The sequence below is a fragment of the Sus scrofa genome, chromosome 6 (genome assembly GCF_054392235.1).
Source record: "Sus scrofa isolate SSC_HxYL_T2T_F1_AM1 chromosome 6, Sscrofa_HxYL_maternal_Yorkshire_Landrace_v2.0, whole genome shotgun sequence".
NCBI lineage: Eukaryota > Metazoa > Chordata > Mammalia > Artiodactyla > Suidae > Sus > Sus scrofa.
Window position 1 is genome coordinate 103,024,420 of NC_139388.1, and position 27,425 is coordinate 103,051,844.

The following is a 27,425-nucleotide window of genomic DNA, read 5'->3' on the forward strand; positions in this document are numbered from 1 at the left end:
CAGCTGCAGGCCAGGCCCAGGCAGCTGGCTGGACACTCGCACAGCAAGAGCGCGGTGTGTGGAAGAGGGGCCACTGCAATGCCTGCGGTGAGGGCCAGAGAGTTAACACAGAACATTCCTTGGCTCCTGGACCCTGAAGAAATAGCAAACCAACTCCCTGCCAGCTACAGGGCACTCAATTATTTCAAAGAAAGAATGGGTACCAAAACAGGAAATTTTTCCTCAAATGGCTGTTGAATTTATTTGCTTGATCCATCATGGTCCTGGCAAAAATTAGTTAACCAATGCTGAGACAATTGTAACGAAATACTAATTTTAAAAATTCATAACACCTTGATAGAAATGAGAGTTTACACAACAAAAAAAGAAACCTTCAATATTGCCAGCAAATATAAAATGAATGTAACATGACCGACAGGACAGTGAAGGCTTTTATGTTTATATTTGACACCTGACCATATTTTCAGTCACCATAATATCTTCTCTCCAGATTTAAAAAAATAGTATGCTGATTTCTATAACAAAGCTTTTTTTCGTACAAAAATCAAATAATGGCCAACAAGTCACAACAGTGCAATAGGTAGAGGATAAAAAACCGCATTAAACAGGTGCTGAAAATAAATACTAACCAGGAGGCGAGGACAGAGCCCTCGAGGGGTGTTCCATCACCTTGAGTGTGTGGGGTTTGGCCTCACGGAGCCGCTGCCTGGGCTGAGGGGGACTGAGCCGAGTGCCTGTGAGCCGGCCCCCCAGACGCCCTGGGGCTCCGGACGGCGGCTGACTCCGAAGCCCAGCCGTTTCTATTGCTCAACCTGGTCAACCAGGCGTCCAGCGGCAGTTCCGCCGAGCCCACAGGGACAACTGAAATCTGTGTAAGAGCACAGCTACCTATCGATATGGCTTATTCAGGCAAAGAGACACTTACATTCTAGCCCAAGCAAGCAACCTACGACGCTCTGTTCTCATGGAAGGTCGGAGAAACATCCTCTGTGTGGACGTCTCGGGTTCCAGGTGGCCGCCCCCTCAGGCCCAGAGAAAAAGTCTCTGTTGACCCCGGGCGGCAGGCAGACTCCACGGGCAGCTCTGTGCGACCAAGCAGGCCGCCGTGTGACTCGGGGGCTGTGGTGCGGGGCTGTCAAAGGAGAGGGTGACGGGGTGGGGAAGGGACCCCGGAGAGAGCCCCCCGGCCATCAGGAACCGTGAGGCAGCCCCCAGGACAGAATCTGCACCGAGAGGTGTGAAGGCACAAGCAAGAGTGACGGGCAGCCGCGACCCTGGAGGCCTGGGTGGCACAAGGGCAGGAGCGGGCTGCCGGCTTCAGTTCCCCCTTGAACGAGAGAAAAATCCTGATTCTGCCGTGATCAAAAAGCAAAGAAAGACGATTTTTGGTTTAAAAAGAAGCCACTCAAGGGTTAAAAGAGTTATTTTAAGTTAACAGAGAAAATGAATCTTCAAAGAAGCTGACACTATCTGGAGAACTCAGCCGTGCCCGCGGGCCGGAGAGGCGCCCCGTCCCTGCGTCACCTGCGCCCGGGAGAAGGAGGCTTCTTTACAGAATGTACAGCGCGGCTGGCGACGGCGGGCGGCGGCCCCTCAGATGGGCGTCTCCTTCCTGTCCCTGCCGGGTGACGGCCAGGCCTGCTCCTTGCCTCCCAGGGGCTGCTCCTTGGCGGCGCTGGGCTCGGGCTCGCCGGCCGGGGGCAGGGGCTCGGGCCGGGCCCGCTGCAGCTGGAGGAGGCGCAGCTGCACCCGCAGCTCGATGATGGCCTCGCGCTCCTCGTGAATGGCCTGGTTCAGGTGGTTGTTCTTGATCTGGGGGCAGAATCAAGAGCACTCACATCAGCAGGGCTTCAGGGGACAGTCTGATTAAGACGGCACCTGGGGCTCCCGGCCTCCCCTCCGTGGCGGCTTGGCAGTGTCAGGACCAAAGGAAGCAGACTGCCCGGGGCTCGAAACCCGCCCCATCTGCTCCAGCATCTCTGTTCACCTTCTCTGGGACTCAGGCCTGCTAATGAGCAGGGGAGGCGCTCCTCTCCAAGGGGACTCGAGAGGCCACGCTGCCCCGCACCCAGGCGCCGAGTCTCAGCCTCCCCTCCTCACCTCCAGCTCCTCGTTCTGCCGCTGCAGGTCCTCCAGGATGAGCTGCAGCTCCTCCTCGTCCTCACTCTCGCTCTCGCTCTCGGAGGAGTACTCCTCCGTCTCGCTGCGGCCGTGCTGCTGGCGGCTGCAGTGGGGAGAGGTAGAACGTTAGCAAAGGTGGAGAAAGGCATCCCGTCTTCCAGCAGGTCGACCAGGTCGCCGCGGTCAGAGTCCTACTCTAACACCAGTCCTAGTAGGACTTAAGAAACCTAAAGATCACTTTGGGGAGTTCCCGCCATGGCACAGTGGGTTAAGAACCTGACTACAGTGGCTTGGGCTGATGCAGAGATGCAGGGTGGATCCCTAACGTGGTGTAGTGGGTTAAAGGATCCAATGTTGCTGCAGCTGCAGCTCAGATTCAGGTCCTGGCCCCAGGAGTATCTGCCGCAAGTGCGGCCTTAAAAAAAAAAAAAAAAAAAAATCACTTTGGATGCCTAAGTATTTTGCAGGAGAGTCTGAGAGCTGAAACAACCATGCAGGTCTCGGCTTTGCTGTACCTCTGAATCTCGGCAATCTCGGCTCTGAGGCGCTCAATCTCTTCTTTCTCCGAGGCAATCTGTCGGCGCAGAAACTGCTCCATGGCTAGAAGCTCCTCCTGTTCCGTCAGGATCTCATTCTCCTAAAATAATCATCACTGGTAAACACCTCTGAGAGCCTGGGCCTAAGAAATGTCACTTTTGGGGTCTCATGTTGCCCTGAATTCCTCAGCCCCATACATATAACGCACATGTGACGGTAAAGCTTGTAGTGCACAACCAAAAAATAGCCCATTTCCTGTGTGTCAGGAAAAGGCTTCTTTGACAAAAGGTGAACTAAGTTGTTTGGGAGGAACAACTAGGTTTTTCTCAAAACAAAATGCCACTCAGGAACCCCACGTCCCGGTTTTGCAAAGGCTTCTATGAGGCCAGGCCACCCAGGGCACAAAGCTAAGTTCAGTGACGCAGTCCATTCCTGTTTCCCAGTCCTTTCTAAATGCCTTCCCACCTCCCAGTAAAGGGAGGCTCTATTTTAGGGCCACAGTGGCCTTTGTCAGTGTCACTAGGAAAAGAAGGACCCTGGAGATGTGCAGCTGGTGTCAGCATCACCTGAAAGTAGAACTAGTGATAGAAAGATGTTCACAGAAGAAATCTCTGCACCACAAGCCACTGTCCTCAACCCATGCCCCCAGAGGTAATATTTAAACAGTAAACATTCTGGAGTTCCCGTCGTGGCGCAGTGGTTAACGAATCCGACTAGGAACCATGAGGTTGCGGGTTCGGTCCCTGCCCTTGCTCAGTGGGTTAAGGATCCAGAGTTGCCGTGAGCTGTGGTGTAGGTTGCAGACGCGGCTCGGATCCCGCGTTGCTGTGGCTCTGGCGTAGGCCAGTGGCTACAGCTCTGATTAGATCCCTAGCCTGGGAACCTCCATATGCCGCAGGAGCGGCCCTAAAAATAGCAAAAAAGACACACACACACACACACACACAAAACAGTAAACATTCTGCTTTAACAGACTACGCCTTCTTACTGACTGGATCCCCTAGGGGTAAATTCCCTATCTGTGCAAGATCTAGCTAGCCCTCTAACCGAGAGAAAAGAACTAAAAGCAGACAAGCCCCAGGTTACAGAGATGGAAGCCATGGAAATGAGCTGGAGGCAACGAAAGTTTTTTTTTTCCCAAACAGGGATGGAGAGGGTCAAGGTCAAGTTCGAAAGTGAGCTACTCAAAGCCTCCAATGTGCATAAGCTGTCTCTCTCGGGACACAATGTGAGTCTCCCCAGGTGCACCTATGAGAGTGAATGCTCCCCACAATGTCAAGTTGAAAACAAATACAGACACATCTGGGACGTCGCTCTCTTCAGGGGAGAAGACACACATGTCCCTGGCAGGCAAAACACTGTCTTTTCAGAAGAGATGGAAAAGGAAACCTGCAAGGCTCCAAGTATCCCAATTCATGAGTCTCCGGGAGCACGAAGTAGTCAGAGCCTAAAATTTCATTCCTTTCTGGTTAAACTCTGGGAATTTCCAGAACAGAGTAAGGCTGACTGAGAAATGCAGAGAGAGAGAGAAGAGCTCTTCTTTGGCTCTGCCTGGAACACAGGAGATGCTCAGGTGTTCTTTGTCAAATCAACGAATGAATCAGCAAACAGCTCATCTCCAACAATGACTTTCACCCACAGAGACAAAAACCAGAATATCTAAGAGGAGTCACTAGCAACAACTACCAGCTAAAATCTGTATCCTTGTATGTCAAGGATTTCAAAAGTTGTGAATCAGGAAAATTATGTTTTAAAATATCAAAGTCTAATCTCAGTAATATGGAACAAGTACCACTAAACTATAGAGAAAATAACTGTAACTCAGACCTGTGTGTGAGTGAAAAGAGATTAAGTAAAACATCAATAACAGTGTCCAGTAAGAAGCAATCACACAGTACAAAAGGGAGTTTCTTTCCAGCTGAACATTTAAGCAAACTCCACATAAAAGTAGGGCCAAGTCCCTCTAAAACCTTTAAATCTTTAAAGTTTGGTTCAAAGAATCACACCTCTGCAGTTCAGCTTTTCAAATTACAATATAAAATGACCTTAAGAAGTCTTATAACATACTCCTGAACAACCAGGGGAGTCAGAAAAGAAATCAAATATCATCTGGAGACAAATGAAGGTGGAAACACAACACACCAAAACTTGATATGCAGAGAGGGAGTTCCCATCGTGGCTCAGCAGAAACAAATCTGACTAGTATTCATGAGGATGCAGGTTCGATCCCTGGCCTTGCTCAGTGGGTTAAGGATCTCATGCTGCTGTGAGCTGTGCTGTAGGTTGCAGACGCCACTCCGATCTGGTGTGGTTGTGGCTGTGGCTGTGGTGCTGGCTGGCAGCTACAGTCCCGATTCGACCCATAGTCTGGCAACCTCCGTATGCCTAGGGTACGACCCTGAAAAGACAAAAAAAAAAAAAGAGATGCTGAGAAAGCAATTTTAAGAGGGAAGTTATTTATAGTGATAAATGCCTACTTTAAGAAAAAAGATCTCAGGAGTTCCCATCATGGAGCAGTGGAAACGAATCCAACTAGGAACCATGAGGTTGCGGGTTCGATCCCTGGCTTTGCTCAGTGGGTTAAGGATCCAGAGTTGCCATGAGCTGTGGTGTAGGTTGCAGATGCAGCTTGGATCTGGCATTGCTGTGGCCAGGGTATAGGCTGGAGGCTATAGCTCGGATTGGACCCCTAGCCTGGGAACTTCCATATGCCGCTGGTGCGGCCCTATAAAGACAAAAAAGAAAAAAGATCTCAAACAATGTACCTTTATTCCTCAAGGATCTAGAAAAAGAACAAACTAAATCTAAAATGAGCAAAAAGAAGGAAATACGAAAATCAGAACAAAAATAAAATGGGAGTTCCATTTTGGCTCAGTGGGTTAAGGACTTGAGGTAGTCTCCATGAGGATTCGGGTTTGATTCCTGGCCTTGCTCAGTGGGTTAAAGATCTGGTGTTGCCACAAGCTGGGGTGTAGGTCGCAGATGTGGCTCAGATCCAGTGTTGCTGTGGTATAGGCGGGCAGCTGCAGCTCCGATTCAACCCCTAGCCTGGCAACTTCCATATGCCGCAGGTGCAGCCATGAAAAGAAAAAATAATAAATACATTTCAAAAAAAAAAGGATGCCAGAAAAACAATACTTAAAGATCAGTGAAATGAAGAATTGGTTTTTTGAAAAGATAAACAAAACTAAGAAGTTTTTACCTAGATAGAGAGGACTTAAATAAAATTATAAATGAAAGAGGAAGCATTACAACTGATACCACAGAAATACAAAGGATTAAAAGAGACAGCTATGAACATTTATATGCCAACAAATTGGATAATCTAGAAAAAAAGGGTAAGTTCTTATTGGAGGTACAAAACCCACCAAGACTGAAAAAAAGGTAGAAAATCAAACAGACCAATCATGAGTAAGGAGATGAATCAGTAATCAAAAACCTCCCAACCAAGAGCAGGACCTCTAGATGGCTCACAGGTGAATTCCACCAAATTTTTAGAAAGAATTAACACCAATCCTAATCAAACTCATAGGAAATTGGCGGGAACACTCCCAAACTCATTTTACAAGGCCAGCGTCACCCCCATCAGAGCCAAAGACACCACAACAAAAGAAAATTACAGGCCACTATCCCTCACGCACAGATGCAGAAATCCTAAAAAAACATGTTAGCAAACCAAACTCGACAACACATTTAAAAGATCCTAACACCATGATCAAGTGGGATTTATCTCTGGGATCCAAGGATGGGTCACCATAAATAGATGAATATGATGCACCACCACATTAACAAAGTACAGGATGAAAATCACATTGTATCCAAAGGTTAAAAAGCATGTGACAAAATTCAACATCTTTCACAATAAAAACCATCAACAAAGTGGGTATAGATACAGAAGGAACATATGTTGACATGATATGTTGATATGACAGGTCCACAGATACCACCACACCCCAGTGCAAAGCTGAGAGTACTTCTTCTAAGATCAGAAAAGACACGGATGTCCACTGTCAGCACTTCTGTTAATAAAGCACTGGGAGTCCTGGTCAGAGCAATGGAACAAGAAGCAAAGGTGCCCAAATGGTGAAGTACAAGTGTCTACTTGCAGGTGACATGATCTTAAGCAAAGAAAACCATAAAGATTGCACCACATAACTGTTAGAACTAATAAGCAAATTTAGTAAGGTTGCAAGATAGAAAACCAACATACAAAAATTAGCTGCATTTCTATACAATAACAACTACCCGAAAAAGAAATTAAGAAAATAATTCCATTTATAATGGCATCAAAAATGATCATGATAAATTAAGGAGTTTCCATTGTGGCTCAGCGGAAATGAATCTGACTAGTATCCATGAGGATGTGTGTTTGATCCCCGGCCTCGCTCAGTGGGTTAAGGATCCAGCATTGCTGGGAACTGTGGTGTAAGCCAGCAGCTGTAGCTCTGATTCGCCCCCTAGCATGGTAACTTCCATGTGCCACAGGTAGACCCTAAAAAGCAAAAAACAAATAAACAAACAAACAATCAAACCCGCTTAGAATAAATTTAACCAGAGAGATAAAAGATTCGTATACTGTAAACTATAAAACACTGATGAAGGAAATTGAAGAAAACACAAAAGATAAATGAAAAGACATCCCATGTTCATGGATTGGAAGAAATAACATTGTTAGAATTTCCATACTACCAAAGTGATCTACAGATTCAGTGGAATCTCTATCAAAATTCCAATGGTGTTTCTCACAGAAATTAAAAAAAAAAAACTTAAAATTCAGACAGAACAACAAAAGACTATAATAGCCCAAGCAATTTTAAGCAAGATGAACATTGGAGGTATCACCCTACAATCAAAACATTGTGGTACTGGCATAAAAACAGACATATAGACCAGTGTAACAGAAGAGAGTTCAGAAATAAATCCACACCTTTGTGGTCAACTGATCTTTGACAAGGATGCCAGTATACAAGGGAGAAAAGATAGCTTCTTTATTAAATTATGTTGCGAAACTGGTTTTCCATATGCAAAAGAGTAAAACTGAGTCCTTGTCTCACTGCATAAGCAATGATGACCTCAGAATGAATTAAAGATTTCACTATAACACCTGAAACCATAAAACTGTTAGAAGAAAACATAGGGGGAAGTTTATAGTTTGAGCAATAATTTTTTTAGATATGACTCTAAAAGTGCAAATATACAATAAACAAATGGTACTGCATCAAACTAAAAGCTTCTGCATAGGAAAGGATACAAAGGAGTAAAGAGACGACCTGTGGAATGAGAAAATATTGCAAACCATACATCTAATAAAGGGTTAATATATATATATAAAGAACTCAATCAATAGCAAGAAAACAAACAACCCATAAAAAAATCAGCAAAGGATCTAAATACACATTTCCCAAAAGAAGACATATGAATGGCCAACAGATATATGAAAAGATGTTCAATATCACTGATCATCAGGGAAATGCAAATCAAAACAATGAGATATCACCTCATACCTTTCAGAATGTCTATTATCAAAAAACAAATGACAACAAGTGTTGGCAAGAATGTGGAGAAAGGGAACCCTGTTGGTAGGAATGTAAACTGAGGCACCTACGAGGAAAAACAGTATGGAGGTTCCTCCAAAAATAAAAAATAGAACTATCACACCATCTAGCAATTCCACTTCTGGATAGAGATACAAAGTACGTGAAAATAGGACACTGAAGAAATATCCGCATCCCAAAGTTCACTGTAGCGTTATTCACAAGCCAAAATATAAAAACCCAATGGTCAATGGATGAATGGATAAAGATGTGATCTATTTATAATACGTATATATAAAAACACACCCACATAAAAAAAATATGTAATACACAGACTGAATACTATTCAGATAAAAAGGAAATCCTGCCATTTAATACAGTTTAAATGCACCTGGAAGACATTATGCTAAGTAAAATAAGCCAGACAGAAAAAGACAAATACTGCATGATCTCACTCAATTGTGGAGTCTTAAAAAATGCAGAATTCATAGAATCAGGGAGTAGAATAGTGGTTACCAAGGGCTGGAGGGTGGGGGAAACAGGGAGGTATTGATCAAAAACCACAAAGCTGCACTTAGGTTGATGGGCAAGGAGGGATGAGGACAGCTAACAACACTGGACTGATACTGAAGATAGGCTACAACAGATTTAAGTGCACCCATCCCAAAAGATAGGTGAACTTGTGTGAGACGATAATGTGAATTAGCTTGACTAGTAATCATTTCACTACATACAGGTGTATCAAATCATCATGTTGTATACCTTAAATATATACAATTCTTTTTTTTTTTTTTTTAAAGAATCTTGCAAAATAGAGAAAAAGACTAGCTTACCTGGGCAAGAAGAATATTTATGACTTCCTCATTTTCATTCATTTCTTCTTTGGAAACATCCTCTTTTGAAAGACTGGCTATTTCTTGGGCAATCTTGGTTTCACACTCCTGTCAAGTAAGAGAAATTGAAAACACTGGTTAACCTACTGTAACACATTTGACAAAGTCACATATCACCATTCTAGAAGTTCCCTTCTCATCTCCTGGATTTGAAAAAGTAAGAGTGACACAGTCAGAAGAACCATCTGGAGAGCTGGGCATTCATTAATTGGGCTTTGAAAATAACATGTGGATCTCAGTCTGTGGCTCCACTGGGAGAAAAAGTGTTCAATTCTGTTTAATGTGCTCACCATTTCTGGAACCCTTCCACATAAATTACCTTCTGTGATACTTTTTTGCGGGTTAGGGAGGGGTCAATTTTAAACACACAGTTCAACTGGTTTTGACAAAAATAAACAGTCAAGTAACTATCATCACAGTCACCGCCATGGGCTCTTCTACCTTCTGCTGGCCTCTGGCAACCAAGACCTTTCCCTTCCATGCTTTGCTTTTTGCCTTTTATGTTTCACATAAACTGGATTAAGTATCTTTTATGATTCATCTATTGTGTCATCTGTATCAGCAGTTTGCTGAGTAATATGCCATGATATGAATGTACCACAATTTGTTCATCAATTCACCAGCTGAACTAGTTTTGAGCTATTTATCTAGCTCACCATAAACACTATGTATTTGCCTTGCATGCGGGGGTATGTGCCTTTTTACATTAGATAAATACCTAGGAGTGGAAGTGCTTGGTCATATGGCAACTTGATGTTTAACTTTAAAAGAAACTGCCAAGCTTTCCAAAAGGATTGAACTAAGAGCAATACAGGAGAGTTCCAGCTACTCCACATTCTCAACACTTGGTATTTTTATTTATTTTTCTCTTTTGGGCCACACCTTCAACACACTGAAGTTCCCAGGTTAGGGGTAGGATCAGAGCTTCAGCTGAGGCCTATGCCACAGCAATACCAGATCCTAGCCACTCTGTGACCTACTCCAAAACTTGCAGCAACACTGAATCCTTAACACACTGAGTGAGGCCAGGGATCAAATCCACATCCTCACAGACATTATGTCACGTTATCAACTCACTGAGCCACAAATGGAACTACTACTTGGTATTTTTAATTTCAGCCCAGATGCAGCTCAGATCCTATATTGCTGTGGCTGTGGTGTAGGCCGGCAGCTGCAGCTCCAATTCGATCCCTAGCCCAGGAATTTCCACATGTCATAGGTGTGGCCCGAAAAAGAAAAAAAAAAAAGGTTTCTCTTAACTCTTAAGAGTTTTTAATATATTCTAGTTCAATTCCTTTATCAGATGTGTTTTTTGCAAATGTCTTGTCATAGTCTCTGGTTTGCATATTCATCTTCCTAACAGTGTCTTTTTTTTTTTTTTTTTTTTCTTTTTTCCCTGTTTTAGGGCTGCACCTGCAGCATAAGGAAGTTTTGGGCTAGGGGTTGAAATCAGAGCTGCAGCTGCTGGCTTACACCACAGCCACAGCAACACTAGATCCAAGGCATCTGTGACCTATGCCACAGCTTGCGGCAACACCAGATCCTTAGCCCAATGAGTGAGGCCAGAGATGGAACCAGCATCCTCACGGACACTATGTCAAGTTCTTAACCCTCTAAGCCACAAGGGGAACTTCTTAACAGTGTCTTTTTGAAGAACATATTTTGTTGAAGTGTAATTCACCAAATTTTTCTCTTATTGTTCCTAGATTTTGTGTCCTATTTAAGAAATCACTCCCCAAACCAAAGGAAATAAGATCTTCTCCAGCGTTTTCTTTCGGAAGTTTTTTTAAGTCTTAATGTATGATTCATTTTGAGTTAATTTTTTTTTTTTTTTTTTTTTGTCTTTTTGTCTTTGTTGTTGTTGTTGTTGCTATTTCTTGGGCCACTCCCTCGGCATATGGAGGTTCCCAGGCTAGGGGTCGAATCGGAGCCGTAGCCACCGGCCTACGCCAGAGCCACAGCAACGCGGGATCCGAGCCGCATCTGCAACCTACACCACAGCTCACGGCAATGCCGGATCGTTAACCCACTGAGCAAGGGCAGGGACCGAACCCACAACCTCATGGTTCCTAGTTGGATTCGTTAACCACTGCGCCACGACAGGAACTCCTAATTTTTTTTTTTTTTTTTGCATATGGATACCCAATTGTTCCTGCACCATTTTTTTAAAAAGAAAATCCCAGTCAATTGTCTTAGCACCTTTGTTGAAAATTAACTGCCTACGTATGTCTTGGTCTGTTTCTGTACTTTTTCCTCCATGTGTCCAATCCAGTATCTACCGTCTTGATCATAGTAGCTTTCTAGTAAGACGTAGTATCAGATAGTGTGAGCCTTCCAACGCATCCTTTTTCAAATTGTTTAGACTGTTCTAGGTCATGTGTATTTCCATACAGATTTTGGAAGAGCTCGTTAATTTTTACCAAAATCACCTGTTCAGATTTTGATTGGAACTGAATCCACAGATCCAGGAAAACTTAACATCTTAACAATACTGAGATATATAATTTTTTAAATGTCCTTACTTACATCTTTTTTCATTTTAGGTTCATGACCCAATGTTCACTGCTAACATACCAAAATACAATAGACATGTATATCTGATCTTGTGTGCTACACTAGTTTGATTTTTTAACAGATTTCTCAGGCTTTATATCATCTATGTATAAATATCATCTTTATATCATCTGCTCTCTCTCCAATCTGTATGCCTTTTATCCTTCTTGTTTTACTGCACTAGCTAGAACCTCCAGAAAATAGAAATCCTTGCTTATACACCCAATCTTGGAGGAAAATATTCAGACTTTCACCATCAAGTACAATATAAATAAATCATTTTTTTTTTGTAAATGTCCTTTATCAGGCTGAAAAGGTAATGATTAAGAGTTTTTAATCAGGAGTTAAATGTCAAATTCTGCCAAATGCTTTTTCTGCATCTATTGACATGATTCTGCATTTTTTTCTTATTTTTAGTCTGTTAATGTAATGAATTATATTTTTGCCATCTTTAAGTCATTTATTCCTCAAAGTTGAAACCAACTTGATAGACCCTTTTGACATTTTGTGAATTAATGAGCAGACATGAAAAGATAGCATCAAGAAATTGGCAAAGCAAACATAATCCATCCCTTCCTATAATGGTTCTAGTTTGCTGGGGCACAGTATCTTTATCCAAGAGAGACGCAGAAGCAAGAGAAAGGAAAGCTGAGCCCACCTTAGCCCTGTCCAGGATCAGAGACCCTCCACCAAAGGCTGGTTGGCAATGCCACATAGCGAACAACTACATGAGGCCTGGCTGGTCGCTCAGTGAAACCTGATTCCAGGTTGAATCATGAAGGGAATCATTAATTCATTTAAAATAGGCATTAGTGGGAGTTCAATTAGGACTCAGCCGGTTAAGAACCAGACCAGTATCTATTAGGATGTGGGTTCGATCCCTGACCTCGCTCAGTAGGTTAAGGATCCAGCATTGCCGTGAGCTGTGGTGTAGGTCGAAGATGAGGCTTGGATCTGGTGTTGCTGTGGCTGTGGTGTAAGTCAATGGTTGTGGCTCCAATTTGACTGCTAGCCTGGGAACTTCCATATGCTGCAGGTGCAGCCCTAAAAAGACAAAAAAAAAAAAAAAAAAAAAAAACCCACAAAAAACAAACAAACAAACAAAAAAAACCCATTGGAAACAAAAGATAATCTGGTAAGTGGGGGAAAAGAGGGAAGAAAAATACAAAGAAGGCGTCCACGAGACCTTGAGTGCGTGTGTTGAAATCTCATCACTATTTCCAGTCTGACAGAGCTATCTCCACAGAAATGCTAAGTGTCAGCCTCAAAGCACAAAAGGACATGGCTGTCGTCTTGTCTTTGGACACAACCACAACTGCAATGACCATGCTGTCCCAGTCTAATAAGTGCTAACTCATGCTCCTTGGATTCAGCCACTGTGTCTGTATGAGGGCTGCAAGTGGTCCAGAGATTAGGGAGCTTAGCATCAGCTAGGCCAGAAAGCTCAGAGCCCCAGCGTCAGGCAATATGCACTGAACTAGAGGGATGACCACGGCCTGGGTCGAGAACCCCCAGCTCGTCAGGGGGCACATGCCCCCCTGCCCACTGCCAGCTAAGGAAGATCCCGCCTGATCTCCAGTCCCCTACTGAGTTTCCTCAAACTCCCCTGCAGCCTTTGAAATGTATCACCATCTGACTGCTTCTCAGGGACAACAGGAAATGACAAAACATCTTTTAGTAAAACAGTCCAATTAAAAAACTCAACTTTCTAAATTAAATGAAGCATTTCCCTGATACCAAGCTGAAGGATCAATAATCCAGAACTAGGAACATGTGAACAAATTTCCTATCTAGGAAGTTCCTTCAAAAGATATGTATAGGGAGTTCCCGTGGTGGCGCAGTGGTTAACAAATCTGACTAGGAACCATGAGGTTGCGGGTTCGGTCCCTGCCCTTGCTCAGTGGGTTAATGATCCGGCGTTGCCGTGAGCTGTGGTGTAGGTTGCAGACGCGGCTCGGATCCTGCGTTGCTGTGGCTCTGGCGTAGGCCGGTGGCTACAGCTCCGATTCGACCCCTAGCCTGGGAACCTCCATATGCCGTGGGAGCGGCCCAAGAAATAGCAACAACAGCAACAACAAAAGACAAAAAAAAAAAAAAAAAAAAAGATATGTATAGGAGTTCCCGTTGTGCAGTGGAAACAAACCCAACTCGTATCCATGAGGACCCAGGTTCGATCCCTGGCCTCGCTCAGTGGGTTAAGGATTTGGTGTTGCCATGAGCTGTGATGCAGGTCGCAGATGTGGTTCAGATCCCTCACTGCTGTGGCAGGCTGGCAGCGTAGCTCTGACTGGACCCCTAGCCTGGGAATTTCCAAAGGCTACAGCTGTGGCACTAAACAGCAAAATAAAATAAAAAAAGGTTTTAAAAAAGATATGTATATAATTGTACTTTTAAAAAATAACTGAAAATGGTATATAAAAGATTACGGTGCATTCCTTTTATATTTTATTATAAACATGATGTGCCAAAATAATAAATTTACTCACCTGTCTTTTAGCTTCTCTCAGTTTTCTTTTGAGAGCTGTCAAAATTCTTTGTACTTCCCATAATCTTTCCTCTTTAGATAAATCCTTTATTCCCCCCTGCAGGTCTCGATGTAAACAATTCAAAAGAAACTCCTAGAACACAATATACCACATGCTGAATAGTATTTTATGTCTTTTCATCTTAAAACCACATGTGATTTCAAAAGATGCAGAACCAACTACTTTTCAGTTATCATTAAAGAAATGACATAATAGCACAAATCGATTTTTCAAGGCACTGACTGAAAAATCATTAATTGTCTTGCCTGAGCACTGGGTTCTAATCCATCAATTTATGGCAGTTCATCAGTGGTTAAGTCACATCCCTTCCCCCAACACATCATCAAATAACAAGAAATGGGAGCTCAGTGCAGAGAAGAGGGAAAAAAGCACACAGGGATTTGATTTGATTACTTGTATTCAAATAAAAGACATTATAATCAAATGCATATATTTTTATTAGTCTTGAATTTCTTATTCATCTACACACACACACACACACCCTCAAATGGCACTGTTTCAGTAGCACAATGGGAAAGCACATGATTGGGTCAAATCCTGGTTCTATAGCTTAGTAACCAGGTGACACAGATTAAGTTATTTAACTTCCCCAAATTTCCGTAAAATAAGGCTGATAAAGCAGCCTTGTCCATACAAGCTAACAGTTTTGGACTACTTACAACATACCTGACACCATGCTCAACAGCTTTTTGTTTTTTTGGAGGGGGGGTTGTCTTTTTAGGGCCGCACCCTCCGCACATGGAGGTTCCCAGGCTAGGGGTCCAATCAGAGCTACAGCTGCCGGCTTACACCACAGCAACACCAGATCCTTAACCCACTGAGCAAGGTCAAGGATCGAACCCAAAACCTCATGGTTCCTAGTTGGATTCATTTCCACTGGGCCACGACGGGAACTCCATGCTGAACATCTTTAATGCATTATCTCATTTAAGGGAATCCTCACCTCAAACCTAAGAGAGGACTCATTTTTAAGTGCAATCACCAGGACTTAAAGAGGTTAAGCCATGTGCCTAAAATCAGTTAATTAGGAGTAGAACAAGAATTTATTTTTTTATTTTTTTTGGGGGGGGGGGTTTGGGTTTTTTTTGTCTTTTTGCTATTTCTTTGGGCCGCTTCCGCGGCATATGGAGGTTCCCAGGCTAGGGGTTGAATCGGAGCTGTAGCCACCGGCCTACGCCAGAGCCACAGCAACGCGGGATCCGAGCCGCGTCTGCAACCTACACCACAGCTCACGGCAACACCAGATCGTTAACCCACTGAGCAAGGGCAGGGACCGAACCCGCAACCTCATGGTTCCTAGTCGGATTCGTTAACCACTGCGCCATGACGGGAACTCCTAGAACAAGAATTTAAAGCCAGGTCTTCTGGTCTCCAAACCTGTGCTCTCTCCACCATGACACTCTGACTTAACTGACATGAAGTAGTGCCAAGGAAGAGTTCTGGCTTCCATGTGCCTAACACGGCTCTAGGCACAAAGGAAGTGCTCAGTGACTAAGAGGGTCATGGTCATCTCCACCTCCCTCAGGGTCAGTGCAGGGCAGACTCTGGGCCGAGCGCAGCAGGGTGCACACCTGTCTTCTGATCTCCTCCTTGATGCTCTCCTGGGTCTCGGGCAGTGTGGGCATCGTAGCCATGTTAGACCATCGAAGAGGTTTTGTCACTGGTTTCAGTATCACATTTCCAAAGAGCTCTTGCACATGTGTGAAAAACACATAGAGGACACGATTGCTAATCTAAGAGACAAAAGATATGCAAGAAAACTATTAAAACTTTCATTTTATTTCATTTAACTGGTCTGCTGCCTAAGTGCATTCTTTAATCCTCAGGAGGGACCAGACATGCTTTGCTAATTAGTGGCCAATTTAAAGAGAAGGAGAAAGTATGAGTTAATTCATGGAGTCAAGGACTATAAGGAACTGGGCGAAAAGCCAAGAAAAAGGTGCAGAGGCTGATGAGCATCAATTCGATTTGTTTTAGCACTGTAACACTGACTTTTTAAATCTTATTGCTTTATTTTCAGGTTACTGTGGGACATTTTAACTCACAGGACTGGCTCTCCTGAGAAGTGTGAGAGCACTTACAGATGCAAAGCTGGCTGAGTGGGAGCCTCACTCCAGAAGCCACCACCTCTGGGCGCCCTCGAAGAGCCTGTGGTCAGACTAAGAGACCAGGATGTTTGGCTGGCTAACAAGCTAGTAAAAGACATTATTTCCTACCTAAAGCGTACTCTTAAAACACACCTGCATCTTCTGATACCATCCTCTCCATTACAGTAATATTAGGTAACATCATATATACCAAATTCTGAAAACCTAATGTGAAATTTGAGAAACATTTTGGCTTCCAAAATATAATCAATGAGCAATGAAGGAATCTTCAGTAAAAGAAAATATACACTTACATACAACTGTGTGTTATAACAATGACCAATTATAACCTGATATATTGGCCAAAAATAGGGCTTAAAATACCCCCCCCCCATTTTTCTGACCTTTATTTTTTTGGCCTAAGTGAAATATCAGTAACTCAAATTAAAGGAAAACACACGCTTTATGGCAGCACCAAGTGAGCAGCAAGAAATGAAGGCCAAGAATTTATGCTATAAAGAGACACCAAACAACACATCACCCACCTCCCTGAAATGCCTCCTCAAATTAAGATTCTACAAAATACTTCTCCAGGACCTCTCTCTGTGAATGGAATATCCTCAGGTTAAACCCCTGATCAGATAAGTAACAGGAGGCCTCTGTGTGCCTGAGTGTGATATTCTGTGTGATATGATTAAGTGGTAACACTATCTGATGAAATAACTAAATCTTTAACGTCCTGTAGATGAACGGGTCACCGTCACCCGAAGATACTGTGGGCTCCTCCTCCTCTATGGACAGTTCACTGTCATCAGCAACTGGTTCACAAACCCACACCAAAGATGGGACAATATGCAGATTTCACAGCTACAGCCAATAGGCCAACATGCTCATTATCTGACATGTCAACACTGTCCACACTGTAACAGAAAAAGACCAACATCCAGGCTAAGCCTCTGGTTCACTGCTCTGTGTGGCTCAGCAACAGGACGCGTCCCCGAAACCCCAGGGCTGGCCCAGAGGGCCCGTGTGCACAGCTTGAGTGCAGAGAGGCCGTGTACCTGGACAGTTGGGCTGAGCACTATAGAAATGTTCTGGATGTTCATTTTTGTTTCCAGCTCCTTGGAGATCACATGGTCCATGTGCACGATGAGCCAGGAGATGAGGAGCTGGTTACACTCGGGCAGCTCCCACAAAAGACGCTGGAGCTCCTGTACCTTCTCACCCTCCGAGCTCCGCCCACAGGCCTCCTCAAAGCGGGGCGTGAGCTCCTTGGTGAGCAGGTTTTCAGGCAGGTCCCGAAGGTACTGCTTCAGCAAACTGGCCACAGTGTTGGGCTCATACTCCTCCAGGTTGGGAGACTCCTCTCTGTCATAGGCTGCTTTCAGCTCATCCACCTTGGATTTAATTCCTGAGAACATTCCAATTCAGATGAGAAGGAAAGTGTCAAGAGGAGAAAAAAAAAATCAAACATACAGCCACCTTTGCCACAGCACCCACCCCCCAGGGAGGTCTGAGAAGAGGCCCCAAGACAGTAACAAACCACTAATGGGGCTTTTTACCGGCACAGAGTTCCTCCATAGAGAAGACAAAAGACTATACTAGGAGGTTGACTTTAACCAAAAGTGAAATGATAATGAAAAAACTCAATATTCAGAAAAAAAAAATCAAAGCAACCAAATATGCCAATCAATTCAGGAAAAAAAAAATTTTTAACTTAAAGATAGGTACAAATTCTGGCAAAAACTAAACTATGCTCCAAGCATAAGCCTTGCTCTACACAAGGGGCCAACTGCTTTTTCGAACTAGTCACAAGACTAACACCATAAAATGCAACTTGGTACATGTAAGCCTGTTCCAAAAACTTGTTGGTAATGACTTTTTTAGAAGGTAAAGTTGTTCAATAAATGCAAAAGGTGAGTTCACTATCTATATAAACTCTTGTTGGTCCTCATTAAATAATACCCATCTGATTTTTAAGTTTAAATTCTTTGCATGTTTTCTTAATCTGAACCTAGGAACCAGCAAAAAAAAAAGGAAAATGTGGGTTACTAAAATTGAATTGTTTTGCTTTTCTTAGTAGACAGAAAGAAACATACATACACCAATGTTTTTCAGACACTATTTAATTAAGTCTTTAGCCCAATCTGCACTTAAGTGACCTAACTCAGTGACAGTGATGGCTCATGAGTACAAAGTAGCTTTCTGTGGTTTTTAACACTTAAAACTTTAGGCCAAGATTTACTGGTCAGCTATAAAAAAGGATGAAATTCTACCATTTGTAATAGCACAGATGGACCTAGATAGAGGTTGTTATGCTAAATGAAGTCAGAGGAAGACAAATACTTTATATGTGGAATCTAAAAAGATAAAACAAAGTAGTGAATATAACAAAAAGAAACAGACTCACAGATATAGAAAACAAATCAGTGGTACCAGTGGGGAAAGGGGGTGGGAGGGGCAAGATACAGGTGGGATTAAGAAGTACAAACTACCACGCATAAAATAAATAAGCTACAAGGACTGTACTGTACAGCAAAAGGAATATAGCCAACATTTTATAATAACTATAAATGGAACACAACATTTAAAAATAGTGAATCAGGAGTTCCCGTCGCGGCATAGTGGTTAACGAATTCGACTAGGAACCATGAGGTTGCGGGTTCGATCCCTGCCCTTGCTCAGTGGGTTAATGATCCGGCGTTGCCGTGAGCTGTGGTGTAGGTCGCAGATGGGGCTCAGATCCCGCGTTGCTGTGGCTCTGGCGTAGGCCGGGGGCTACAGCTCCGATTCAACCCCTAGCCTGGGAAACTCCATATGCCGCAGGAGCGGCCCAAAGAAATAGCAAAAAGACAAAAAATAAAATTAAAAAAAATTAAAAATAAAAAAAATAAAAAAATAGTGAATCAGCATGTTGTACTCCTGAAACACATGACACTATACATCAACTACGCGTCAATTAAAAAAAAAAAAAAAGGAGTTCCCTGTTGTGGCTCAGAGTTGATGAATCTGACTAGGGTCCATGAGGACTCAGGTTCTATCCCTGGCCTGCTCAGTGGGTTAAGGATCCGGAGTTGCCGTGAGCTGTGGTGTAGGTCGAAGATGCAGCTTGGATCTGGCATTACTGTGGCCGTGGTGTAGGCCGGAGGCTACAGCTCGGATTGGACCCCTAGCCTGGGAACCTCCATATGCCACGGGTGTGGCCCTAAAATGACAAAACAAAAATAAAAAACAACAGCAAAAAATCAAAAACAGGCCAATTACTGGAAACAAGCCACAAATTAAGGCTGACAGACTATAATGTAAATGACACTCCAGTGTCATTTAATTTGAAGAGAATTTTATAATCAACTATGCTTACCTCTGGGCTCTGAAATTTCTTATCTTATGTGTAAACCTTTCAATGGGACCACAATACATCAGTAACTTATCCAGCACTGGTGAAATAAAATCAGCAACTCTGAGTATGAAAATAACAATATGAATCTTTTCTTTTTTTTAATGGAGGCATCCTCGGCATATGGAAATCCCCAGGCCAGAGACTGAACTCTCATCTGCGCGGCAACCCAAGCCACTGCAGTCAGATTCTTATCCCACTGTGCCACAAGAGGAATTCCAACAATATGAATCTTATTTTTTTCACAATCTTTATCTTGAGGCAGGAAAGTTAGAAACTAATTCCTATTTTCCTACTTTCATAAGTAACACATGGTGACTCCTAACTTTAACTGAAATTCTTGGAGTTCCTGTTGTGGCTCGGTGGGTTAAGAATCCAACCAGTATCCATGAGGAGCCGGGTTCAATCCTTGGCCTCTCTCAGTGGGTTAAGGACCCGGCACTGCTGTGAGCTGTGGTGTAGGTTGCCCACGTGGCTCAGATCTGGCATTGCTGTGGCTGTGGTATAGGTCAGCAGCTGCAGTTCTGATTCGACTCCCAGCCCGGAAACTTCCACATTCCATGGGTGCAGCCTAAAACGGAAAAGAAAAGAAATTCTTGACAAAGACCTCCTCCCTCTCTCGCATATATATTTCACAGATTTCAAATTTTCCCCCAGCAATGCCTGTTCAGAAGATTGCACAGTGAACAATTTAGAGTAAGAATTTGGTTTGTTATCAACATGTTTTCCCTGCAAAAACTGGACGCTTCAAATACAGCGTCCCAGGTACGGAAAGACAATAAGCAAAATTTGTTAGTTTTACAACTGGAACTTACATGTGAATAAATGAGAACCAAAGTTCTCTAGCAGAAACCAGTATTATCAGCCTTCAAAAAGAAAAGTCACAGCCATAACTCTGTAGTCCACAGAGGGCTGAACACAGCACACTGCCAGAGCTTCAAAAATAAATACAAAATTGATCAAAGCAGAAGCTCAGTCCCCAAGGAGCCAACCAACAGGGGAGCAGCTCAGTTTGAATGCTCTGACACATGGAGAGAGGAGTTTCACAACTCTGGCTCCGAAAGAGGGCAAACATCAAAAATAGGTCAAAGACAAAAGAACCCTTTGAACAAAGCTCTAAGACCTCTTCAGAATCCTTCGCCTAAAACAAAACTTCTTCATGCCTATCAAAATCACGAGAGAAGCAGCTATGTTAGTATTGTTCAGATCTTTACAAATCCATCATAAATTTTTCTTAAAAGTCAAATTTCAAATTCATTATATGTGTTTATTTTTATGTAACTTAAGAACTTGTCGGAGTTCCTATTGTGGCACGGGAGAAACAAATCCGACTAGTAACCATGAGGGTGAGGCTTCGATCCCTGTCCTCACTTAGTGGGTTAAGGATTCGGCACTGCCATGAGCTGTTGTATAGGTCATCGATGTGACTCAGATCCTGCATTGCTGTGGCTGTGGTGTAGGCTGGCAGCTGTAGGTAGCTCTGATTCAACCCCTAGCCTGGGAACGTCCGTATGCTGCGGGTGTGGCCCTAAAAAGCAAAAAAAAAAAAAAAAAAAACCAACTTGTAAACCCAAATCCAGTGCCTAATCTGTTTGTCTCATTTTCTATACAAGAGTAGCATTTCTGCAAAATATTCTGAAATGGTAACATTATCTGTAGGATTATGTAACAGTCTCCCCAATTATCAAACATGCCTGCCAGTTCTTAACAAAACTTAAATATCAAATCTACCTTCTAGAAATGTATACAAACCAATTAAATGGAAAAATAAATCCAGTCTCTTTATACATTCTAAGTGTGTTATGATGTCACTCACCATGAAATGTGTGTGAGCAACAGTGAAATTTACAGCCTAGATCTCCAGAACCATGGGACATGATGACCCACAGCACAGAGGTCACACGGGTCAGGACTCTCATCCTAAACCAACACAAAAGCCATACTTCTTCGTAAGAAATCTACTTTTTTACCCTAGACAGTATTTGTTGCTTGAGTTTAGACACCCAATGTAAATTACATTCTCACCAGGTATGAAAGGTAAGTTTCATACATACAGAATGTAGAGAAATAGAAGCTCAATTTCACTTACATAGGGAAGCACTCACATCTGGGCCTAAACACTTACTGAGAACATTTCATTCCCTCAGGAAATACTCATGGCTGTGGTCACTGTGTCTCCTGGCCAAGAGGCATCCTCAGCCCAGGCATCCTTCCTCCTGCTGGAGACCATTGCATGCCTCTCAGAGGCATGGAGGTGAGAGGCCGGCCGAGCGCCAGGAAAGGGCAGCAGGTGAGGGCCACTCACATGCTCACTTCCACTCTCTGGCTGCCGCAAACTGACCCCAGTGCAAATCCTCCTGATGGGGGGAACAGTGGAAAACACGCACACACATGCGGCAGGGTCCATCCAAATGGAAGGAAGCAGCAACCACAGAGGCTGTGGCACACGTCATGCGAGCACCTGGCCCGACGGGAAGCGGCCACACCCGACACGTACCTGACACGCGGTAGATGCCCTCGCACCTCATGCCGTGCTTCTCCACGTAGTCCACACACTCCCGGAAGACAGCTGGCAGCCGGACGCCGTCGTACATCATGGTCCTCTCAGCTGCCTCGGCCAAAGGAATTCCAAAAATGGGCTTGAGACTCGGAACGTCTACCGGAGCCACCTCTGGCTCCTGAATCGGCTTCTTCTTTTTCTTCTTTTCCTTCCACTGTTTGACGACATCAGCTGCTGTCAAGTCTTTTGACTTCTTCTCTTTATGTTTTTCCTCTTTGTGCTTTTCTTCTTTATGTTTTTCCTCTTTGGGTTTCTCCTTTATTTTAAAATCCTTCTCTTTCTTTTTAGAAAAGCTGGGCTTCTTGAAAACATGGATCCCCTTAGACCGCTTCATTTTGGAAGGACTTTCAGCTTCATCTCCAGAGCTATCTTCCTGAAAGGCAGCATAGCCTTCAGCTGACAAAGGAAATGCAGGAAGTGTAAGTCATGGCTGCTGAACGTCAAACTGTCCCCCCCCCCCATTTTTTTTTGTCTTTTTAGGGCCGCACCCTTGGCATATGGAGGTTCCCAGGCTAGGGGTCCATTCGGAGCTGCTGCCACCAGCCAAGGCCAGCGCCACAGCAACACCAGATCTGAGCCACGTCTGCAACGTACACCACAGCTCATAGCAACACCAGATCCTTACCCCACTGAGCTAGGCCAGGAATCGAACCCACAACCCCATGGTTCCTAGTCGGATTCACTTCCGCTGCGCCACAACAGGAACTCCCAAACTCCATTTTTAACGTCCAAAAACAGGACCAAAGAAGTGCCACTGGCCCTGGCTACCTGGCTTTCCAGCCCACGGGCCCAGCCCTCCTGGAACTGCTCAGCTACAATGAGGTGCTGCTGCGACATCTCCTGACAAGAGGGCAACGTGCAAAGAGCCAGTTATCCTTGCAATTGGTTTTATTTCACATGTGTGTAATGGGAATTTTTACAAACTTAATTATTATAAACAATAATTTACTTATTTTTATTTATTTATTATCTACACCAAGGGCTAGTGGAGAGAATCCTCTGTAATACAGAGCATTTTTTCATCATCCATATAATATCCTCTAACTTACTTTGCTTAGATTTTTTTCACATCTGGCCCCAGGAATTTGAAACAATCTCCAATCAGGCCACAAAATGCACTACTGTCTAGATCCCCCCATCATCCCATCACAATTCGCTCTCCTGTCTCCAGGTGCTAAGTTCTTTCTGGAGACAGGAGCAGAAACAGAAGCCCCTTGGGGAGGACAGAACCAGGAAGTTCCCTAATTTCCGGATGGGGGCCACCTCCCTGCACTGGGAGCCCTGGTTTTCACAAACTGACAGCTGCTTTGAATCGTATTAGAGTTATCCAGTTTGGTTTGTTTTTTCTTTTTAACATCTAAAACTCTCATTTTCCACAACCTAGAATAGATTTATAAGGAGATCCTGCTGAATAGCATTGAGAACTATGTCTAGATACTCATGTCGCAACAGAAGAAAGGGTGGGGGAAAAAACTGTAACTGCAATGTATACATCTAAGGATGACCTGACCCCCTTGCTGTACAGTGGGAAAATAATAAAAAAATAAATAAATAAATAAATAAATAAATAAAATAAAACTCTCATTTTCTTTTCTTTAGCCAACTACCATACAAGCTATTTAAAGATTAAAGATACTGCATGAATTTTCCTCTAATTAAAATACCTCAAATCCCACATCAACCAGAATGGCATGATACCATGACGTAAAAGCAAGTGGAGTTCTCAGACACTACTGGTGGGAGTGCCAACTGGCACAACCACTCTGGAAAACTACTTTGCAGGGTCCACTGATACTGACGTAAGTATGGCCTGTGAGCAAGCACATACTCAACAGAAATGCACACACATGTACAATGACGTTCACAGCTAATACTGAAAAAACTCAAATGACCAGTAACAGTAGAATGGATAACTAGAATCCAGTATATTAGTGCAATGAAAATGAACAAGTTACTACCATGGGGAATAACAGGGATGGACTAAGAGAGGTAACAATGGACAAAAGAAACTCCACACAGGAGTTCCCATGGTGGCTCAGAGGGTTAAGAACCTGACTAGTATCCTTAAGGATGTGGATTTGATCCCTGGCCTTGCTCAGTGGGTTAAAGGATCCAGCGGTGCTGACAGCTGCAGTATAGGTCACAGACAAGGCTTGGATCTGATACTGCTGTGGCTATGGTGTAGGCCAGCAGCTGCAGCTCCAATTTGACCCCTACCCCAGGTCTTCCACAGGCTGTAGATGCGGCCCTAAAAAGACCAAAAAAAAAAAGAGAGAGAAACTCTACACAAAAGCACACCTACTTCCAGATACAAAAGTCCAAGATCAGGCAGTTCTGAGCTATGCTGGGGATGCCCTTTGGAAGGGCAACAAAAGGCAATTTCTAGGGTGCTGATAATGCTCTACTTTCAGGGTCCATCCTAATTACACAAGTGTATCCATTTTGTATAATTCATCAAGTTGTACACAATTTGTGCACTCTCGTCAAATGTTATGCTCCAAAAACAAGTTAACTTAAAAATATGGTGAAACTCAAAGCAACGCTTAACTTAGAGTAATTCACCTGGTTTGTTTATAACTAAAAAGCTATGTTTAAACAATGCGCCCCCTAGAGAACAGGAGTCAGAGAGGGGGTGCGATGTAGCATTTGCTTAAGATAAACAAATATAGGAGTTCCCATCGTGGCGCAGTGGTTAACGAATCTGAATAGGAACCACGAGGTTGTGGGTTCGGTCCCTGCCCTTGCTCAGTGGGTTAACGATCCGGCGTTGCGGTGAGCTGTGGTGTAGGTCACAGATGCAGCTCGGATCCCGCACTGCTGTGGCTCTGGCGTAGGCTGGTGGCTACAGCTCCGATTCGACCCCTAGCCTGGGAATCTCCATATGCCGCGGGAGCGGCCCAAAGAAATAGCAAAAAGACAAAAAAAAAAAAAAAAATACAGACTTGCTTCACAGTGTACCCACCTGGCCCACCCATCCTCACCAAGAATGTAAGCTTCCATAAGGACAAAGGTTCAATATTTACTTCTTACACATTATTTTAAATGACCAATTTAAGAAACCTCCACCAGAAAACTTTACCATTTGTGGAAATTTTTATTGCTGAGAGTAAGACTGTAAACAAAAGTTAAGACCCTAAACAAGAAAACATAAAACCAGAGTTCCTGTTGTGGCACAGCAGAAATCAATCCGACCAGGAACCATGGGGTTTCGGGTTTGATCCCTGGTCTTGCTTGGTGGATTGGAGATCTAGTGCTGCCGTGAGCTGTGGTGTAGGTCGAAGACACGGCTTGGATCCTGAGTTGCTGTGGCTGTGGTGTAGGTCAGCAGCTGTAGCTCCGATTGAACCCCTAACCTGGGAACCTCCATATGCCAAGGGTGCAGCCCTAAAAGGGCAAAAGACAAAAAAAAAAAACAAAACATAAAACAGGAGTCTTTGGGTATATTTCTACAGGATAGCAGGTACATGTGATTAGAGCAGAAACATATCTAAAATACAGGTGTTCCCACTATGGAGCAATGGGACCTGCGGTGTCCCTGCAGCACCAGGTCACAGGTTCGATCTCAGCCCTACACAGTGGGTTAAGGATCCAGCATTGCTGTAGCTGCAGTGTAGGTCAAAACTCCATACGCCACACGGCAGCCAAAAAAAAAAATATATATATAGATATGTAGCTATAGCAAAAAGAAAAGGGAACTTACTTCTTTTTTCCTTTTTCTTAAATTTTCCTTTTTTCTTCCCATGGTCTTTCTCATCATCAGACACTATATCAGGAGGCTCATGGAGGTTGTCATGGGGAGGTGAGGGCTCGCCAGTGCGGTACAACCCAGGAAACTTGGTGGGGCTGATCTCCTCAGAGCTAGGGGTGCGTGTGAGACCACTGCCATGCTCCACCCGGCGGTGTTCACCAGGGCTGCTGGGCGGGGGCAGGAAGCACTCGGTCATGCTGCCTTCCTGATGACAGTGTAGAGGGCTTCTCCGTCACCTGTCCATCACACCTGCAGAGAGAGAAAGAGCACCGTCACCTGACAGCCGCCCAAACACAACAGCACAGATGCACACAACACAGTTAATCCAGTATTTACAAATCAAAAATTTTTTCCAGAGTTCCCATCATGGTGCAGCGGAAAGGAATCCAAGTAGTATCCATGAGGATGCAAGTTCGATCCCTGGCCTTGCTCAGTCGGTTGGGGATCCAAGTGTCGCTGTGAGCTGTTGTGTAGTTCGAAGACGCAGCTTAGATCCCCCTTTGCTGTGGCTGTGGTGTAGGCCGTCAGCTGTAGCTGCGATTAGAGACCCTAGCCTGGAATTTCCACATGCCGTGGGTGTAGCCCTAAAAGCAAAAAAATAAAAATAAAAATGTTTTTCCTTCACAACCCCTTTAAAGACAGTCTTTCATTTTGTCATCTCAAGTTACATTTGTGCATCACACATTTTGGTTCTCAGAGTTGAAAGCACTGGATCTTCAAGTGTTACAAAAATGAACCAAATGAAAATTAGAGTTCTCCAAGCACAAGAGAGTTCCCTCTAAAAAGAACCCACCATTGTAAGGGGCTCACTTTGGTTGCTAGTCAACATAAAATCTTATGACCAACCAACTATTAATAATAAAGTAAGGAGACTATTTATATAACTATACATGAATAATTTGGTATCATAATTAAAATTCACAAAACAGGCAAAGTGATGTATTTAGTGAGTCACACAATTACTGATCATTAGCTTTTCCATTCTGCATTAGACAGTTGATAACAGCTATTTTATCTTGTCCTGGGGCTATGCTGAAGAAATAAAGGAACCCTCATTGCTTAATCCTAAAATACACACAAAAAAAGTTTTTTTTAAAATGGATGCTACAAAAAACAAATGTAAGAAGAATTCAAGACTTGTTCGCAGGAGTTCCTGTTGTGGTGCAGCACAAACGAATCTGACTAGTGTCCCTGAGGATGCAGGTTCGACCCCTGGCCTTGCTCAGTGGGTCAGGGATCTAGTGTTGTCATGAGCTGTGGTGTAGGTCGCAGACACAGCTCAGATCTGGTGTTGCTGTGGCTCTGGTGTAGGCCAGAGGCAACAGCTCCGATTCGACCCTAGCCTGGGAACCTCCACATGCTGCGGGTGCGACCCTGAAAAGACAAAAAAAAAAAATAGTTACTTGGATTACTTCTTATTTCTCTTTAGGTTATTTATTTTAAAAACTA

At 43.6% G+C, this 27,425-nt stretch overlaps 1 protein-coding gene across 4 annotated transcripts in view; it reads right to left on the bottom strand.

The window, feature by feature from the left end:
• Positions 1 to 215: 215 nt before the first annotated feature.
• RALBP1 (ralA binding protein 1) overlaps positions 216 to 27,425 on the bottom strand; it is a 47,389-nt gene continuing 20,179 nt past the window's right edge. For 3 of the 4 annotated variants that reach the window (XM_005665285.3, XM_003127830.7, XM_005665282.4), the window contains 9 exons: positions 25,929 to 26,225; positions 22,166 to 22,624; positions 17,333 to 17,682; positions 15,756 to 15,917; positions 14,125 to 14,256; positions 9,026 to 9,133; positions 2,637 to 2,758; positions 2,101 to 2,224; positions 216 to 1,812 (listed from right to left, as the gene is read on the bottom strand). In XM_005665285.3, coding sequence (XP_005665342.1) covers positions 1,594 to 1,812; positions 2,101 to 2,224; positions 2,637 to 2,758; positions 9,026 to 9,133; positions 14,125 to 14,256; positions 15,756 to 15,917; positions 17,333 to 17,682; positions 22,166 to 22,624; positions 25,929 to 26,172 — 1,920 coding nt within the window. In that variant the 5' untranslated portion in view covers positions 26,173 to 26,225 and the 3' untranslated portion in view covers positions 216 to 1,593. Of the gene's footprint in view, positions 1,813 to 2,100; positions 2,225 to 2,636; positions 2,759 to 9,025; positions 9,134 to 14,124; positions 14,257 to 15,755; positions 15,918 to 17,332; positions 19,075 to 19,445; positions 21,226 to 22,165; positions 22,625 to 25,928; positions 26,226 to 27,425 lie in introns of those variants that run through there. The other variant, XM_084964086.1, reaches the window with a different exon arrangement.